General features: G+C 35.0%; 1 protein-coding gene across 1 annotated transcript in view; it reads right to left on the reverse strand.

The window, feature by feature from the left end:
- Positions 1-18,669, reverse strand: part of CACNA2D1 (calcium voltage-gated channel auxiliary subunit alpha2delta 1) — a 474,650-nt gene that overhangs the window by 79,347 nt on the left and 376,634 nt on the right. The window contains exons 11-12 of the mRNA XM_056118578.1: positions 11,518-11,676; positions 6,389-6,493 (exon numbers count right to left, since the gene is read on the reverse strand). Of these exons, the coding sequence (XP_055974553.1) occupies positions 6,389-6,493; positions 11,518-11,676 (264 nt within the window). The remainder of the gene's footprint in view (positions 1-6,388; positions 6,494-11,517; positions 11,677-18,669) is intronic.

Raw genomic sequence — 18,669 nt, forward strand, 5'->3', positions numbered from 1 at the left:
GTGATATTGGCTGCATGCAGTGTAAATGCCTAAACCCTTGAACTATTTCTCTGACCTTAGTATTTAGAAATTATTTTACAATTATAATGAATCATTCTAACATATCCAGATTTTAGGAAGTAATTTTAAGCTCTCCTTCCCTCTGTAAGCATATATATAGTATTTGATATAGAAGAAATAAGGTACAATTACATTGCACTTCTAAGTAATTTCTCTCTCTATATATATATACATATATATATATATATGTAAAGACTATTGTCAACTGAGGAATTAGATAATAAGCTATATACTGATCTATTTCAGAATTTATTTTTGGATAAATACTTCTCTGACAACAAAATGAAAACTGACCCATGTGTACTTATCCATAAAATAATATGCCATGGTCTGACTAAGCTAAATAGAAAGGTGCCACCAGTACACTATTTTATTGTTTTGGGGGAGACTATATCTGACGATGCTTAGGGCTTACTCCTGGCTCTGTATTACTTTGTAATCCCTGGCTCAAGTATTACTCCCAGACTGGCTTAGGGGACCACATGTGGTGGTGCCAGGAATTAAACCTGGGCCAGGTGCGTGCGAGGCAAATGCTTAACTACTGTACTACCTTGCTGGCCCCAGATACAATTTTCAAATTTAAAGTTAAGCCCTTCTGCTTAAAAAGTGAATATGGAGGGCTAGCGAGATAGTATAATAGGTAGGGCACTTGTCTTGCACATGGTCAACCTGGGTTTGATCCCTGGCATGTCATATGGTCCCTCAAGCACCACCAGGAGTGATCCCTGAACACAGAGTCAGGAGAAACTCCTAAGCATCACTCAGTGTGACCCCAAAACAAAAATCACATGCAAGAGAAAAAAGAAGTTTTATTTTATATTCTAATTCATTTTTTGTTTATTTGGGAGTTTTGGCAGCACCCATTTCTCAGTGCTTATTCCTGGTTTCTTAACTTTTCATTCTGGGATGACTCATGGGAGGAGCTTGGGGTACAAAATGTGGTGCTGATGGGGTTCAATCTTGGACCAGCTAAGTGCATAGCAAGTGCCTTAACCATTGTATTATCTCTCCAGCCCTCTATATTTCCAATTAAAAACAAAGTTATCATTATAGATTTATTTTTTGAAAAAGAAGATAAACTGGCAGGCTACCGAATGTAACCTGCCTACACGGCAGAGTCTGGCAAACTCCCCGTGGCGTACCCAATATGCCAGATACCAGTAACAATGATGGATCTCATTCTCCTAAAGAGCCTTGAATATAGCACTTTCTTAAAAATCTCAGGGCTAGGATGAAGGAGACGTTACTGGGCCTGCTCGAGGCAATCGGCGAATAACAGGATGGTCGTGATTCGTGATTCGTGAATGATGTTTTATAGTTGTTCATTTTAGGAGAGATTTATTGAATATTTACTGATTTGTCCAACACAATCAGTTATTCATGCTTTAGAAATGAACACAATTCCTACTTCATGAAATAGAATTCTAAGATAAAAAGTAAACAAAACCATTAAGTAGAAACCTGAGAGAAAGAAAACAGAGGGGAAAAAATACTAAATTACAAAGTTTTAAAAGAGATATATGGGGAATCCTCTAAAAAGAGGAAATGAAAGAGATGCCATATTCCACATGGATATACTATAAGGAGAGGTCTAATTTGAGAAGGTGGCAGCCTTAGCAAACAGTGCAGTAGGGTGCTCTTTACATTACTTTTGTACAAATAATAGGCAATTCCAGGTGGCATAATTCTATTTGAAATATTTCAAGTGCATTTCTACACTCTAAGGTTTATAATCTGTTCTATACTTTCCACCAAATGTAAATATTTAACTATTTTTTAAAACTATTTTGTATTAGAGTTATTTTATATATTAAGGAATCTGTAACATATATGGAGGTAATATTACTCAAACCCTAATGGCCTCTATCTGGTTAAATCTTTGCTTAATTTAGGGAATGTTGTCAACTTTTAAATTTTATTCTTTATAGTGTTAACATTAATTTTATTATTATTAAAATAAAATTGCTATAAAACATAACTTTCGTTTATAATATCTCTGTTAATAGGGCCAATACTACAGTGATTTGTTACTACTTTCAGTTATTTTTCAGAGTATGTTTTATTTCTGGGCTGGTGCGATAGCACAAAGGGTAGGGCATTTGCCTTCCACGTGGCCAACCCGTGTTCGATTCTTCTGCACCTCTCGGAGAGCCTGGCAAGCTACCAAGAGTATCCCACACGCATGGAAAAGCCTGGCAAACTACCCGTGCCATATTCAATATGCCAAAAACAGTAACAACAAGTCTGACAATTTGTTGTAAGACGTTACTGGTGCCCGCTCGAGCAAATTGATGAACAACGGGAGGACAGTTTCAGTGACAATTTTATTTCTATGAATAAAGGTGTAGTTTCTAAAACTAAAAGTATTTTAAAAACTTCTGAAAGTGCCAATTTTTGAATAAAATATTTAGACATAGTGCACTTATTATTTTTAAACATTTTGAGTCTAAAATATCTTTATTTTCTTATGTTTGAACACTGAATTTTATTTAGAAAGGACTGCCTGATAGAGAAACCAGACAGAGATAATGGAAAGTAATGACTATCAAGTCATTACTTGATTTTCCCTATTATCAGCTGAAAAATTGACAAGCTGCACTCTTACTACAACATCTACACAGACTCAGCTACTTGTAAGCAGGTTTAAATATTTGGGAGGGTATATATTATTTCTCTCTAAACTTTGGATCTGTCAGAAACATAGAAAATAATCTGCCAATGATTCTAAAGAATTAAAACAATGCCACTATTGTTTGATTATTGAAGTTTTAGCTTTTTTCCTCTTTGAGCATCATTCCACATCTATCATGTCTTTATTATTTTAAATTTGGTCTTTTCATTCAGCGTCTATTTTCATTTTAGGAACTTTGAATGTCTTTTCATTTTGGATTACTGCTGAGACTCAGACATCTAACTTATAGCCACCTAGATAACATTAAACATATATTGCTGACCAATCTCTTTGCTATTTTACAGAAAATCAAGCATCTTTAATTTTGTGAGGCCTGGAAATTATCTTTCAACTCTGTGTCTGGTTTTACTTTCCCTTATTCATTTCTTTGGGCTCTCTGATAGATTTCATTTTAGTTTTGGCACCATTTTTAAGGAAGTCTTGTACACATGGGGGAGCCCTAAGGAATGGCATTGCTGCAGGTAAAGATTAGAAAGTGAATGCATTTTAATTTGGAACAGCTGTGTGAGGAGACTAACATGGATTTTGTTTTAAAGCTGTACCTATCTCTAATCAGGTAGATTAAGTCCCAGGAGTAATACACTTTGCAAAAGAATTCAAACATTTCATTCTAATTCTCAAACCTTTTGGTCTCAATAAATGGAGCTGGATATTTGCTGCCTCATTCATCGGCTCTCTAGATGCCCTTAATCACACCTTCCAGGGTTGTTATGAATGATTTCTGGAATCATGAGTAAGAAGAATGGGTGTAAAGAATGCCACATTAGTGGTAGCCACATTGACGCCATACAAGAGGCTTGGTTGAAATGCAGGATTCTGAAAATAGCTTTTAATTTTTTTGGCTAAACCTCTTACAATTTTATGGCAGAAATTTGGATGTTTTATAGCTATAATTTTTAACTTTTTAAATTTAAACACAATAAAAAATACAGAACATCTTACTCAATTGCAATATTTATATTTTTTTGTAAATTTGCTAATATTTCAGAAAAATATATTTAGATCTTTTTTACTTCATCTTTCCTTCTTTCAATTTTTACTCACACCATTTTATTTAAGCTGGCTCTTGCCAAAGTTAATATATGGGCTTTTGTTCTTGAGAATAACATAAAGGGATGTCCACATAAGTACAAATATGTTTAAATGCATCATTGTATCTAGGCATTCCTATGGGTAAGAAAAATTTTGTTGCAATCATTGAAAATGGAATCACAGAAAATTTAGCATCTTAGTTCCGGTACACTTCAATTATTATTATATATAAAACTAGTAATATGAATATGAACTAGAGCGATAGCACAGCGGTAGGGCGTTTGCCTTGCACGCAGCCAACATGGCCGACCCGAGTTCGATTCCTCCGCCCCTCTCGGAGAGCCTGGCAAGCTACCGAGAATATCTCGCCCGCACGGCAGAGCCTGGCAAGCCACCCGTGATGTATTCAATATGCCAAACACAGTAACAACAAAGTCTCCAATGGAGACGTTACTGGGCCCGCTCGAGCAAACTGATGAACAATGGGAGGACAGTGACAGTGACAGTGATAAAACTAGTATTTATCTAGTTGCCAGAGAGATAGTATAGCAGGTAGGGAGCTTGAATTGCATGTGGTCAACCCGGGTTCAATTCCTGACATCCCATATGACCCCTACTCCTTGTCAGGAGTGATCCCTGAGTGCAGAGTTAGGTTAGTAAGCCTGAGCACTGCCAGGCATAGCTCTAAAAGAAAACAAACAAAAAGTGGCATTTAAATAATCACAACAGAAGGCAAACACCCAAGTAATCAATTTTCAAAACTGCTTAACAAAGATTGTGGGTTCTTTAGAAAATTGGTTGTCTACTGTCATTCCCCCCCCCCCCCCCAATTTGGAGTCATGCCCACCAGTGCTCAGAGCTTACTCCTAACTCTGTGCTCACAGATCATTCCTGGCAGTATTCCGGAGGTTCATGAGAGGTGGAAAGGATCCAGCCAAGTTTGGTCAAGTGTGTGGCAAGTACCTTACCCACTGTGCTATCTCTCTTGGCCTAAAACTGGATGGCCTTAAAGCATAGAGGTCCATCCCTAAAATATTATCAATGAAATTAAAAAATAAAAATGAAATGAATGTGGTACCAGCGAACAAATGAGCACCAGTCTCATGCAAGACAAGCACTTTAACCCCTGTAATATCACTCCAACCACTAAATGATTTTCATTTAATTACCCAAATGAATATGATACATTTAAAGATAAGGATGTCACATTTCTCAGACTGGTGAAAATTTCAAGGAAAAATTAAAGTGAATTAGATTTTACTCCAGAATTGTTGTATTCTCTGGACATTTTCTCCATGTTCTTAGAGAATAGTGTATAATCTTGCTGAAATGCTTAAAACAAAAGAAACAGCTGATATTTTTTTATTGCTGTTTTGGTGATCCCACATAATTTGGAAAATTAAATTGAAAATCATTTTTATCTTTACAAATGTGGAAATATGTCATAAAATAAATTTTGTCATAAAATAGGTTGACAAGAGGGATGTTAGAAAAAACAGCTACAATTGGCATTCTCCACACCATTATTCACTGATTGACATAAGCAGGCTCAGCTACTTTAGAACAATGTCAGAAGAGGTCTCTCAACAACGTTTTCTCTGTAGTAAAACAATCATTAACATAAATATATTCTAACCTTCATACTCTAAATGATGTACTGAAATACTTTTAAAATACTTTAAACATGTTATACCTAAAAGGATTTGTCTTCAATCTTTTACTGTACTTTTACTTCTACTCTTCAAATGAATTTACTATTGCAAATTGTTTTATCTGTAAATCTACAAAATAATATCTGTTGAGAGATTTTTATGAGTAGATAGGAAATTTGAGTATTATTAAAATATTTAACTAAAATATTAAGAAAAACAAATTATTGCTATTTTTGACTTCTTGTAATGTTTTCTTATATAAAATTCTTTAAGCAAATTTATTCATAAAGTTAGACAAATAACAATTGTTTGGAGTTCATATTTTGCATGTAGGAGACTAGAGTCTGTCCCTGGCATCATATGATCCCCTGAAAATTGCCAGGGGTGACCCTGAGCCCTAAAAGTCCTTGTGTACTACAAGATTTAGCAAAAAACTATCCAAAATAATTATTAATAAATATTATTAATATTTTAATAATTATTAATGAATAATATTAATAAGTTTTTAGGAATAAATGATACATAAAAGTAAAAAAGTAAAGGCCCTCCCGTTGATCGTCGATTTGCTCGAGCGGGCCCAGTAACGTCTCCATTGGAGACTTTGTTGTTACTGTGTCTGGCATATCGAATACTCTCGGTAGCTTGCCGGGCTCTCCGAGAGGGGCGGAGGAATCGAACTCGGGTCGGCCATGTTGGCTGCATGCAAGGCAGACGCCCTACCCGCTGTGCTATCGCTCCATCCAAGATATTTTACTAATAGTTATAAAGTAAATTCGAATAATGTAAAATACCATATTAACGATTCTCTAACTCAGTCATTGGTTGATGATCTGTGATCTGTATGACATTATAACAACTCACTAGTATTTAGAATTTCTCTTGTTACCATTACTCCATTACCTCTCAAAAAATCACTGTTAATATTAAAATTAAAATATAAAACTCCACTCACTTTTTTGTCTTTATTATATTTGGCAAATATCTCCTGGGCTCTCTCCTCTCCTCCATCCGTGAACAACATGATAATCTTATTGCAGTTGGCTCTGGAAACATTGTACTGTTAAAAAAAGGGTATAAAATTTAAAATAAAATATAGGAAATATAAAACAGAATGTAAAACTCACAAACAATGAATAAAGTATTAGAATGTAATAAACACAAACAATGAACAAAGTATTTAATAAATAATAAAATCTAAGAACTGGTTTCTGGTTCAGAGTAGCCAACCCCAACTCTCTGAGGACCTCTACCACAGATAACAAAAAATTATCAGTTTATCATTAAGAAATCATTGACACATACATATATATGTACATATACATATATACTTTTTTTCTCCTCTCTTTTGTGCCACACCAATCTATAGTTGGAGCTTGCTCTTGGCTTTGTGCTTAAGGATCACTTCTAGTGATGCTCAGGTTACCATATGGGGTTCTGGGGATTGTGACAACTATATTCTAAGTTGCAATTTCTCTAGAAGACGGTCTCATACATGATAATCTTTCAGTGTCTGACCATTAAAGAAGTGTTAAATTAATGGTCATCATGTTGATTTTATACTTCTATAGCTTAAATAGAAACAAAGAAATAGTAAAGAATGAACATATCTTCTACCATATTTTCAATTTGTTTATAAGCATTTGTTAGTTTCTTACTCTTCATCATGCCTTATGTTGCCAACATGGCAAAACTCTAATGCCCAATATTTTTTCAGATTTGTAAAGGTTTATTTTCTTAGCATAGCATTTTATTATCCCAATTGATTATACATATTCTAATAAAAAATTTCAATTCTAGTGGTGAATCATTTCTTAAAATTTAAGGTTTCCAGGAATAGTGAGATAGTGTATGAGTTAGGGCACTTGCCTTGTATGAGGCCAACATGGGATGAATCCCGTTACCCTATATGGGCCCCCAAAGCACATCAGGAGTGATCCCTGAACACAGTCAGGAGTAAGCCCCGAGTGCTGCTGGGTGTGACCCCCAAACTAGTACATATATAATAAAAATAAAATCCAAGGGTTCCAAAAGCTTCTGACATAGAAGAACAATAGATTAGCACCAAAAGGCCATTAATGTAATTTGGAAAGTTGAACTACAAAAACTCCACCTTTGTAAGTTGTGAAATGTTTCTGTAAAAGTGTTGAGACTAAAATGTCACACTAATTCATGAATACTCAGCTTCTTTGAAAATATCAATAATAATGGGCCATCCTGTTCAATTGGGAGATGAGTCTAATATGTACATCAAACATTTTAATCTCCATATTAAATAAAAATATTTAAATTTAGTTTTAATTAGATAATTTATTAATCCATTTGACTGAAATGCTATCACTTCATCAAGAACTCAATATAAAAACATACTGACTTAATTTTTTTTCTTTCATGGTAAGGCTTCTAATTCTGGTGTGCATTTTATAAAAGTAAATACTCATTTTAGTCAGGCACACTTCAAATACTCAGAAGTCAAAAGTAATTATGGTTTTACTTATATATTCATTAAGTATTCCAAATACTTGAGCCCTATTCTTTAATGACTAATATTGAAAAAACAAAACACTAATTCTTCTCTGGTGTTTGAGCTTAATGAAGGTATGTTCTCTATCTTATTTTTCAGAGAAGATAAGTTCCATCCTTGCAGTATATGATAATAAAGAGAATATTTCACTTTGCTGACGAAACAATCTTGTTTTATACATCACACCATTGTAAATGTCATTTGAATACTGGCAATTAAAGCCTTAAACTAAACATTACGAAAATGTGGGTATAGGCTATAATAATTTTTCACATTCATGCATGGCCCTTGTCTCAGAAGAAAACCATCAGAAAATAAAAACTGAGTACTCAAAAGGTTATCCTATCATCAAGATACTTTTGTTAAAGGTGTTGAAATTCCTTAACTAAAAATAATTCCTCCAATAATTTTATATGCATGTAAAAAATGGACAAAACATATTAAAAGGTGTTCATAAAAATGAGAAAGTTTTTACAGTGGAACAAAATTTTAATGTTTAAAGTAGAGATGCTACTATTATTAAAAGGGCAAATATCAATGCATTTTAATACACCACACCACATTTGTATGAAGATCATTTGTGTACTTGTATGAAGAGAGCATTTATTTTTTCTCATAAGGGAGAGTTCCTAGGATATATGCACAGAAATAAGCTTTTTTTTCAGCACGATTTTTCCTAAAAGTGTTGTGGTAGAGCAAAGTATAGCACAGCAAAATTTTTACAAAGTCACTGAAGCAAACAAAACAAAAATTTAAAAAAAGAAAAAAACTTTCCATAAAGTTGCAATGAGTAGAATTGGTAATTGACTATAATATACTGTTGCATAATACATTTTGTCCCAGTGGAGCCAAAATACAGTGCAGCATCTACCATTTGTGTACTCAAGATCATTTAAAAATTCATCTGGTATATTTGATCATAATTTATGAAATACTATATAAAGACCAACTCATATTTTAACGTAGGGTTCACTGTGGGTAAATTATAGGCCTAATTCTATTTGACATATGCCTAAATTATCTAAAGGCGTATTTTTCAAGGACAAACAAAAACCAGGCAATGATACTATGTCAAAAGACTAGACATGGTTGAAAGAGATAAAATATGCTTCAACATTAAGACAAGCCATGACACTGGGGACATTATTCTAAAATGAAGAAATGCAGTCTATGAAAGAGTTGTGGGAAGCAAAACATGTGAGACTTGTTTCAGGAATAAGTGGGAATATACTGAAAATCATTCCAACTGTGTGAAAACTATAGTGTGCATTTTATCAACAACTAACAATGGGACTTACTATATAATTAGGACTTACTAAAAAAAGCATATCCTGGTCAATTTTTGCTTTTCTATCTCCTTATGGCTTAGCCAAACAATTATTACTATTAAAGATCAGCACTTCAAACTCCACGTTACTAAACAGAGATTCCTCTCCTCTATCCTCTTCCTGGGCAGCCAATCTACCTAGTACCCCACTTCAGAGAACTCAGTGTTACCAAGTCCCCCACCCATGTTAACACCCCTACTCACCAACTTTCTCAGTTACCATCTCACTCTCTTTACTATCTTCTTGCATCATATCTAACACTAGGATTTCAACAGTAATTTCTTAAGTTAGGCCCGTCATTACCAGTTTCTCAAACTTTTATTTGCTCCATTTCCCACTTTCCAGAAAAAGAAAGTTACTCTTCACACCCCTGAAAAAACCCACCTCATGTAAGCAAACACAGAGAAAGTCCCCTCTCTCCCAGTTATACTAGAGGCTACTATCACCTACTCTGTATTTTCTATCACCACACAGGGGGGCAGTACCACACACTTTGAGATACACTGCAAAAAACCAAGCCATTCCCATTCTCTAGTTATCTCATAGTCTTCTAAACATTATATAACTGATTCCTCAGAACCTTCCATTCCCACTCCTACACCTGTACTGTTACTTCACAGCTATTCCCTGAAATGCTTTGAGAGTGTTATACATTTCTGCCTTCATCCATTTTGTTCTTTTTATCCCAAATCATTCTCCACCCCCCACGCTGAGTCGTCAAACTCTGTAGATTCTATTCATTCTTCAAATTCCTGGTTTCAACTTTCTTGACCTCCTTTGGGTAAGCAGAGCTTTTACCCTCTGCTGCTCCAGCAGACTGAATGCCCCAGCAGGGCACTAATAAACTGTCCTAGCAATGATGACGCAGGGTAATGCTGGACCCTCTTGAAAGCAGATTGTCTTGTTTACTTGTTACTCCAGTACCACCACTGGGGCAGGAAATTGTGAGTCACTGAAAAATATTGGATTAACTGATAAATTTACCAATAAGACATCTCAAGATGTGTTTTAAAAGATTCCCTTAGAAAATAACAAAGTCATATTTGAAGAAAATATACATACAAAGATTTGTTCGGTAGCTCAGGGCACATGATGGAGATTATGAACTGACTCTATAATGAATATGAGCCCATCACTATAAAACTAGTTTTCATAATAACAACATGGCTTCAACAACAAGTCAGCCTGTTATATTGACATGCTGTATGCTACATGTCACATCTCATGAATAATTCTGTCCACAGGCTTCTGATGCATATTCTATTGTGACACTCAATTCCACTGTATCAATGAAGGTAGTAGGTTACAGAGAGATTAGGTAGACAAATTCAACCATTGTGACGACATTACTTTGTGGGGTATATACAACTTATGTCTACTTTCAATAATCCAAATTGAAAGACACTACCATTTGAAAATGCTAGTCCACATATGATATATATGCTATAAATGGAACAGGCAGTAGGCATGCCAAAATTTTCCAGTCTAACTGCAGATATAGCTGGTAGATTGGTTCAGGGGAATCTTCACTGAGAAAGAACTTCTAGCAAGGGTATTTAACTTTCTATTCATTGTTGTTTTATCAATAGGCACTTCTATACATTTAGCAACTATTTAAAGACTGAAACTACATGACCAAAATGAAAGCATTTCTAACAACTATTTCATGGTTTGGGGCTGGAGCGATAGCACAGCGGGTAGGGCGTTTGCCTTGCAAGCAGCCAACATGGCCTACCTGAGTTCGATTCCTCTGCCCCTCTTGGAGAGCCCGGCAAGCTACCGAGAGCATCTCGCCCACATGGCAAAGCCTGGCAAGCTACCTGTGACATACTGGATATGTCAAACACAGTAACAACAAGTCTCACGATGGAGACGTTACTGGGCCCACTCAAGCAAACTGATAAATAATGGGAGCACCGTGGTCCATGACCGTGATTTCATGGTTTGAAGCACATATGTTCAGAAAAACATATAGCAATTGTGAGAAGAAAACAGTATCTAGAGATAAATCAAATGATATAATAAATCCACTTATTTCAGTGTAAATTACCTCACAAACAAGCTTTTAAACAAACCCTTGAAAATGAGAAAAGAATGTTCATATATCTTTAAAATTTTGGATTTAAAAACGTTTGATTTATGTTGCCTGGAGAAATAAGCTTTTTGAATAAATGTACTATCTGGGGTACACTTACAGATAGTAGCAATCACAATAATAAAAGATATACTTACATTGAGCAGCTGTTCAAAAGCAAAACTAAAACCCTTCTTATAGTCTGTGATTCCCTTTGCTGTGATATTATTCACTGCATCTTTCAGCACTTTCTTATTTCTTACATTTGCTTGGACAAGATGCTGAAAACAGCTTACATCCTGGGCATTGCTGTTAAACTGCAAAAGGAAAAAAATGGTAAAGACAAATGATCATTTAAAAACACAGAACACATTTTCACTGATTTCAGTTTTTATACTCCTTAGTCCTGTAGTGTTTCTTTGTCTTTAAAAATGAAAAATGAGTGTAACAACAGTGCAGTGGGATCAAATAGTAACTTAATGTAAACCCCCAGAACATAATATAACCCCAAAACTGTTTCCCCTGAAAAACAATCAGGGATTTGAATTGTGGAATTCCCTTTCTACTCAAAACACAGAAACATCTAAACCAAAAGTGAAAAATCTACGATCAAATGGATTCAGAATCCAGAAATGACATAAGGATGTCTGCACAGTGTGCAGAAACAAACTGATCACTGGGCTCATCCCTCTGAAGGAAAATCTCAGAGAAACAAACACATTCACTACCTTACAGGAACAGAGATTTAGTAATCTTGAAATTTGATGGCAGAGTCTTTCTATGGAGGCTGACATAGGAAAATTATTTAAAGGACAGCAAAACAATGGGTGGTCTCTCAGAAACATAGTTCTAGAGGTTGAAGAAACAGATCCAGTGGAGTCATGAAAGCAAAGCACAGGACAAGAGAATCCCGGCAGATAATCAATGCTATAAGCAATAAGGTCCTGAGCAAGAAAGCAAGAACATAAACACCAACAATACAAGCCCAAAGTTGAAAATATAATAATGATAGTCAAAGTAATCTCAACAAACCTATCTGTGTGGTTATGACACTGTGTCTGCTGTAGGGTAGGAACCAGTGTGAATCACTGCAGAGCAGAGGGACTATGGTACTATGTGCAGGGGCAAGTGACTAAAGTGGCTCAGCTGGGAAGAAGGGCATAGAGAGGGCATAGCTAGAGTCTTGGACCAGGGCAGAAAGTACTTCTTTAATGTGCTGATCACTAAATAACAGAACATTCTTCAGAGAGAAGAAAGGGGTTGATATCAAGGATATACAAAATACTGGTTGAACTCCACAAGAAGAAAACATCCAACCCCATCAAAAAATGGGGCAATGAAATGAACAGAAACTTTCTCAAAGAAGAAATCCGAATGGCAAAAAAGCACACGAGAAAATGCTCTACATCATTAATCACCAGGGAGATGCAGATCAAAACCACAATGAGATACCATCTCACACCTCAGAGACTGGCCCACATTCAAAAGAACAAAAGCAACCGATGCTGGCGCAGATGTGGTGAGAAAGGGACACTCCTTCACTGTTGGTGGGAATGCCGACTGGTTCAGCCCTTTTGGAAAACAGTATGGACGTTCCTCAAAAAATTAGAAATTGAGCTCCCATTTGACCCAGTGATACCACTCCTGGGTATTTATCCCAGAGAGGCAAAAATGTGTAGCCGAAGTGACATCTGCACTTGTTTGTTCATTGCAGCACTCTTTACAGTAGCCAGAAACTGGAAGAGACCTGAGTGCCCAAGAACAGATGACTGGTTAAAGAAACTTTGGTATATCTACACAATGGAGTACTATGTAGCTCTTAGAAAAGATGAAGTCATGATCTTTACATACAAGTGGTACAATATGGAAAGTATCATGCTAAGCGAAATGAGTCAGAAAGAGAGGGACAGACATAGAAAGATTGCATTCATCTGGGGGATATAAAATAACAAAATATAAGATTAATCTCCAAGAATAGCTGAGATCAACACCAGGAGAATTACTCCATAGCTTAGAGGCCAGCCGGGTATTCTAGGGGAAAGGACAATTCAGATAGAAAGGGGAACACCAAGTGGAGGGTGTTTGGAGGATCCTCCCAGGAGGGGAGATGCGGGTTGAAAGTAGACTGGACTGAACATGTTCGCCACTCAATGCCTCTTTTGCTGATCACAATACCCAAAAGGAGAGAGAGAACAAAAGGGAATGCCCTGCCACAGTGGCAGGGGGGGATGGGGGGATGGGGGGGGAGGGATATTATCCTGGTGGTGGAAAATGGGCACTGGTGGAGGGATGGGTATTTGATCGTGGTATGACCGAAATCCAAGCACAAAAATTTGTAAATCTACAACTGTACCTCATGGTGTTTCACTAATAATAAAAAAATTAAAAAAAGAATCTCCCAAAAAATAAGTCAGAAGGAAATAGAACACCTGTACATATCAATTTAAAGCAAAGCAATAAAATTCTAAACAATAATGGTGCATCTTTTGTCAAAATAATGAATGCAATCAAAGTAGAGAGAGAGTTAAGAAGAAATCATCTGCCTCACAGGCAATGGGAGGGGTGGGAGGGGGATATATTGGTGGTGAAAAATAAGTACTGGTGAAGGGAAAGGTGTTTGATCATTGTATTACTGAGACTTAATCTTGAAAGCTTTGTAACTTTTCTCACAGTGATTCAATAAATAAATATAAGAGAAAAAAAACAAAAACAAAACAAAAATAAAGCAAAGCAATGGAATGTAATCGAAAGTCTACTCTAAAACATATACCCATAATAATTATATTAAAACATGAAATATGACCCATTACCTAGCCTAATTAAAAAAATTGAAGAGAATTATTTCATATATATATATTATGAGGGCTGGAGTGATAGCACACCGGGTAGGGCTTTTGCCTTGCATGCGGCCCACCCATGTTTGATTCCTCCACAACTCTCAAGAGCCCGGCAAGCTACCGAGAGTATCTCGCCCGCACGGCAAAGCCTGGCAAGCTACCCGTGACATATTCGATATGCCAAAAAAGGTAACAATTCTCACAATTTGTTGTGAGACATTACTGGTGCCCGCTCAAGCAAATCGATGAACAACGGGAGGATAGTGCTGCAGTGCTACTGTATTCCAGAAATTCAAATATTGAACACATTGTATTTCAAAGCCAAATCTCACTTTTCTGCTTTTTATAATTTGATAAATCTTCCCCTACATATTTCCTTTTGAGGAAAAAAATACAAAGAAGGCCCCATGTTAGTAAGCAAACAAACACAATGTATGCCCATACGTTAATAGTAAAATGTCTGACCTTGGAGAATTATTATAAATGAATATAGAAAACATTATCAACTAATTTTGTTTAACCATGAATCATGATAAAATTCTAAGTTATCCAAAATACGAGCACTGAATAATGTATTTCCCTGTGTCTTTTGGTTGGCCTTGACCTGCTCTTACCTCAGTAATGTGTAGCGTCTCATTAAGTCTCTTTAACGCAAACTGATTAAATGTAAATTCAATTCATTAAATACAAATTCCATGGTGTATAACAGAAATACTACAATTAAACTCATAATACAACTCATAAATAATGCAGAGAAAGGAATGACTTCTAGAATTAAGTCCCTATTGCAAACCTTAATCTCTTGTGAAAGTCTTTATTCTCCTGTGAAAGTTTGGATGAAAAATTTTAAAAGTTCTAAATCTATAATTTTTCATAGATATTTTATACTCATATGCTAACATAAATGAAAAATTATAACACATTTATTTCCATAAAATGAACTGCAATTTTGGGTAATATATATTCAGATTTTAATTTATAAACCAAATATTAAAACCATAGTGCAGCTATTTAATATTGAAGCAGTATAAAGTTTAGAACAGTATAAGATGAATAAAATAGATTTAAGGTGTTATGCTTCTGTGATCTATTAAGAAAATATCTTTTTTTTGTTTTTATTAAGGCACCTTAGTTTACAAAACTATTAATGGATAGTTTCATGCATAGAATACCACACAACACCAACACACACTAGAATGTCAACTTCCCTCTACCAATGTCCCAAGGTCCCTTCCCATTCATTTGCCCCTTCTTTTCCCCCTTAGAAAATTTAGTTCTGTAGGCCAACTCTTAGGTTTTTTTTTTTGTCTTTGCCCACTTGTTATTCACTTAATACATTTCTTTATATCCCACATGAGAGATTCTGTTCACTCCTTCTACAATCATGAACCTTAGAGTCCATCCATATAATGGCAAACTGCATGATATCTTCTTTTCTTATAGCTGTGTACTAGAAAATACTCCTTTTAAAACTATATATTCAATTAATCCGGCACTGTCAGAATTTCAAATATTAAAAAATGTTGCACTGACCCCTCGAGAAATAACTCATAAAATCCAACTATATCAGGACAGCTAATTAGGACAGCTGAAGAAAATCTCTGCTTGTATGGCAAAATCTGGTGCATTGATGTCACAAGCATCCTGGATAGCAATCATAGGAGATTCTGTATCTTTCCTCTACCATCTGGAAATTCTTTCCTTTCCCCCCTTCCACACATCCTATTCCTCCTGCCTACACCTTTTCTTCATTTGGTTGTACATCTTATCTCAACATTCTTCCCGCCCATGAGCACTTAAGATTTTTCATGAGCTTCCGTAAGTAGGACAAATTATTCTACAATAAGATCTCCACTTGTTTTTCACAGAACACATTAAAGTTACTTCACTTTTCTTTGTATGCTACATTGATACACTCTTCTAACTGGCTTAGAAGTCCACATGATCAAGGAAAATGTCTATTCTACTATCCACATCTTCTTAAGTATGCATATAATTGCCTAGTAATTTTCAAGCTATAGACTTGTTAGTATACTGATTTCAATTTAGTTTTATAGTGTTTCTTAAAGTGAACAACATTGCTTCCAGGGGGTGCTGTTATTATAGCACCCTGAGGTACAATTTGGGTGTGTGTGTGGGTGCTCTCTGTTTGTTTAAAGATTTGAAGATTTTCTGGAAGCTGCTGAGTAATTTATTTTTTTCCTGAAAGGGCAGAAGTCAAACATATTTGGTAGCCTTTGCTCTACAATATGTAGTTAAGCTTGTATATTCATTATACAACTTAAACATATATGAAAAATTTTATCCAAATACATATTAAAATAGCCAAATAAAGATATATATGAAACTCAACATAAAATATTACTCTCAGTATATATTACATAAAATTACAGTTTTAAAATATATTTTATTAAATATTAATGTATTCAAAGCAATCAGAATGAATTCCTATGCTTATCAAAGAGATTCTTATTAACAATGCCAGCATTAGTGAGTGCAAAAGAATATTCGCTTAATTTTTGAAAAAGTTCAAGATAATCATGAGGAGTCAATTTTAGTGAATTCAGAGAATATTCCCATTATAAATATTATTGACAAGTTCACACACGTCAAGTTGTGTTAGGGCCCAAGAAGACTGTTACTGCTTAAAAGGAAGCAACTTAAACTCTTAGTTGGTAAACACAGAATTTAATTTTTGTTCTGCTGTACTCTGCTATATAATGAATTTTTCTATAAAACATTTCTGACACAGGAGACTTTGCTTTTCATTATATTAATCTTGGACACAAATGATGAAATGTTAGCATTGGCTAGACACACAAATCAAAGGAGCATCAGGAAAGTGCCCCCCATCCAGTCTAGGAACAGCAATATCATGTCTCATTTGGAAAAGGTTGGTAAGCTAAAGTCTTTGTGCCCTAGAAATGCTAAGAATTACAGATAAAACCTAAAGTAAACACTCCTCTCCTTGGAACAAGAAAAAGACAAGTGATCATTTAATTTTTGTCCCAATACACATTCTGCTTTTCATTTCTACCCCTTCACCCTGTTTATGAATTACAATCTATAAATCCAGGCTTGTTTTAGGTACCTGTATATTTTTCAGTCACAATTTTTAAGGAGCTAAGTGAACACAACAGAATCACTTTATTTTTTGAAATATTGTTCAATATCTCAATTATTTTATGATAGATCTCTCATGTTTAATTTTCTCTATATTTTTTCATAAAAAAGAAATACGGTGCAGGATTGTGGGCTCAGATTCTAGATTGCTGGCAAAAATGAGAACTCAAATTCAGACATCCTTTATGGAAATATTTCTTTCTTAAAAAAATTAAAAAATAGTAATGAATTTAATTATATAATTATGATAAACAATATAAATTATAAAAATTCTATATGAAATAGGTAAAGTAAATTCTTAGAATTAGACTTCAAATTTAGGTGACCACAGTACAAATCACATTTATTAGAAGCAATTCACCTCTCAGGCACCAGAGGGCGATAAAGGAGAATAAATAACATTGAATATAGAGACCCTGAGCTTAAAAACACTGTCTAGGTTTTACTCCTATTAAAAAGGAAAAATCTATATGTGTATATTAATATATTTAACATGTTTAAATGGAAAATGAATAAAATTATACATTAATGCTATGTTAAAATATATTACATATTTTAAAATATATAATACATATTTTTAAATATTAGACACTAAAAAATATTACAAAGAAACAAAAAAAATTATCTGAACCAGCCCCAATAGTAAATAACATTTACTCATAAACACAAAGGAAACATCCTTGGCTAAGGCCTAAGAGATGAACAGGATAAGGACTAAACCTTTGACTACCTGAATTTGTATATGCTACCATATACTAAAAAACAGTCACTGTTCTCCCGCTGTTCATTGATTTGCTCGAGCGGGCCCAGTAATGTCTCCGTTTTGAGACCTGTTGTTACTGTGCTTGGCATATTGAATATGTCACGGGTAGCTTGAAATACTCTCGGTATCTTGCCGGGTTCTCCGAGAGGGGCGGAGGAATCGAACTCTGGTCGGCCCTGTTGGCTGCGTGCAAGGCAAACGCCCTACTGCTGTGCTCCAGTCCTTACCATATACACATATACACATATTCAATTCGCCATATACAAATACACACACAAAATAATGATTTCCACACACATTACCTATTGTCATATTTTCTTGCAGAAATCTCATGCCAATTAACAGTGTATTTATAATAGTCTCACTTTACTCTCTCAGGAATCTGCCAAACAGTATATTACTGTTCAAACTTTGAGATATAACTATATTTCTCCTAATAGCTTTTAACATAGCATGAATTTCTACTTTTATTCATTTTCCATTTAAACCCATTAAATAATTATGAGCCAACATATAATTAAATTAAGTAACTACAAGTAACTCTCATAAGGTGAGAGCTCAGGTTGGTTCAAGTCACTCACCTTATA

Source organism: Sorex fumeus, unplaced genomic scaffold, assembly GCF_029834395.1.
Source record: "Sorex fumeus unplaced genomic scaffold, SorFum_2.1 ptg000037l, whole genome shotgun sequence".
NCBI lineage: Eukaryota > Metazoa > Chordata > Mammalia > Eulipotyphla > Soricidae > Sorex > Sorex fumeus.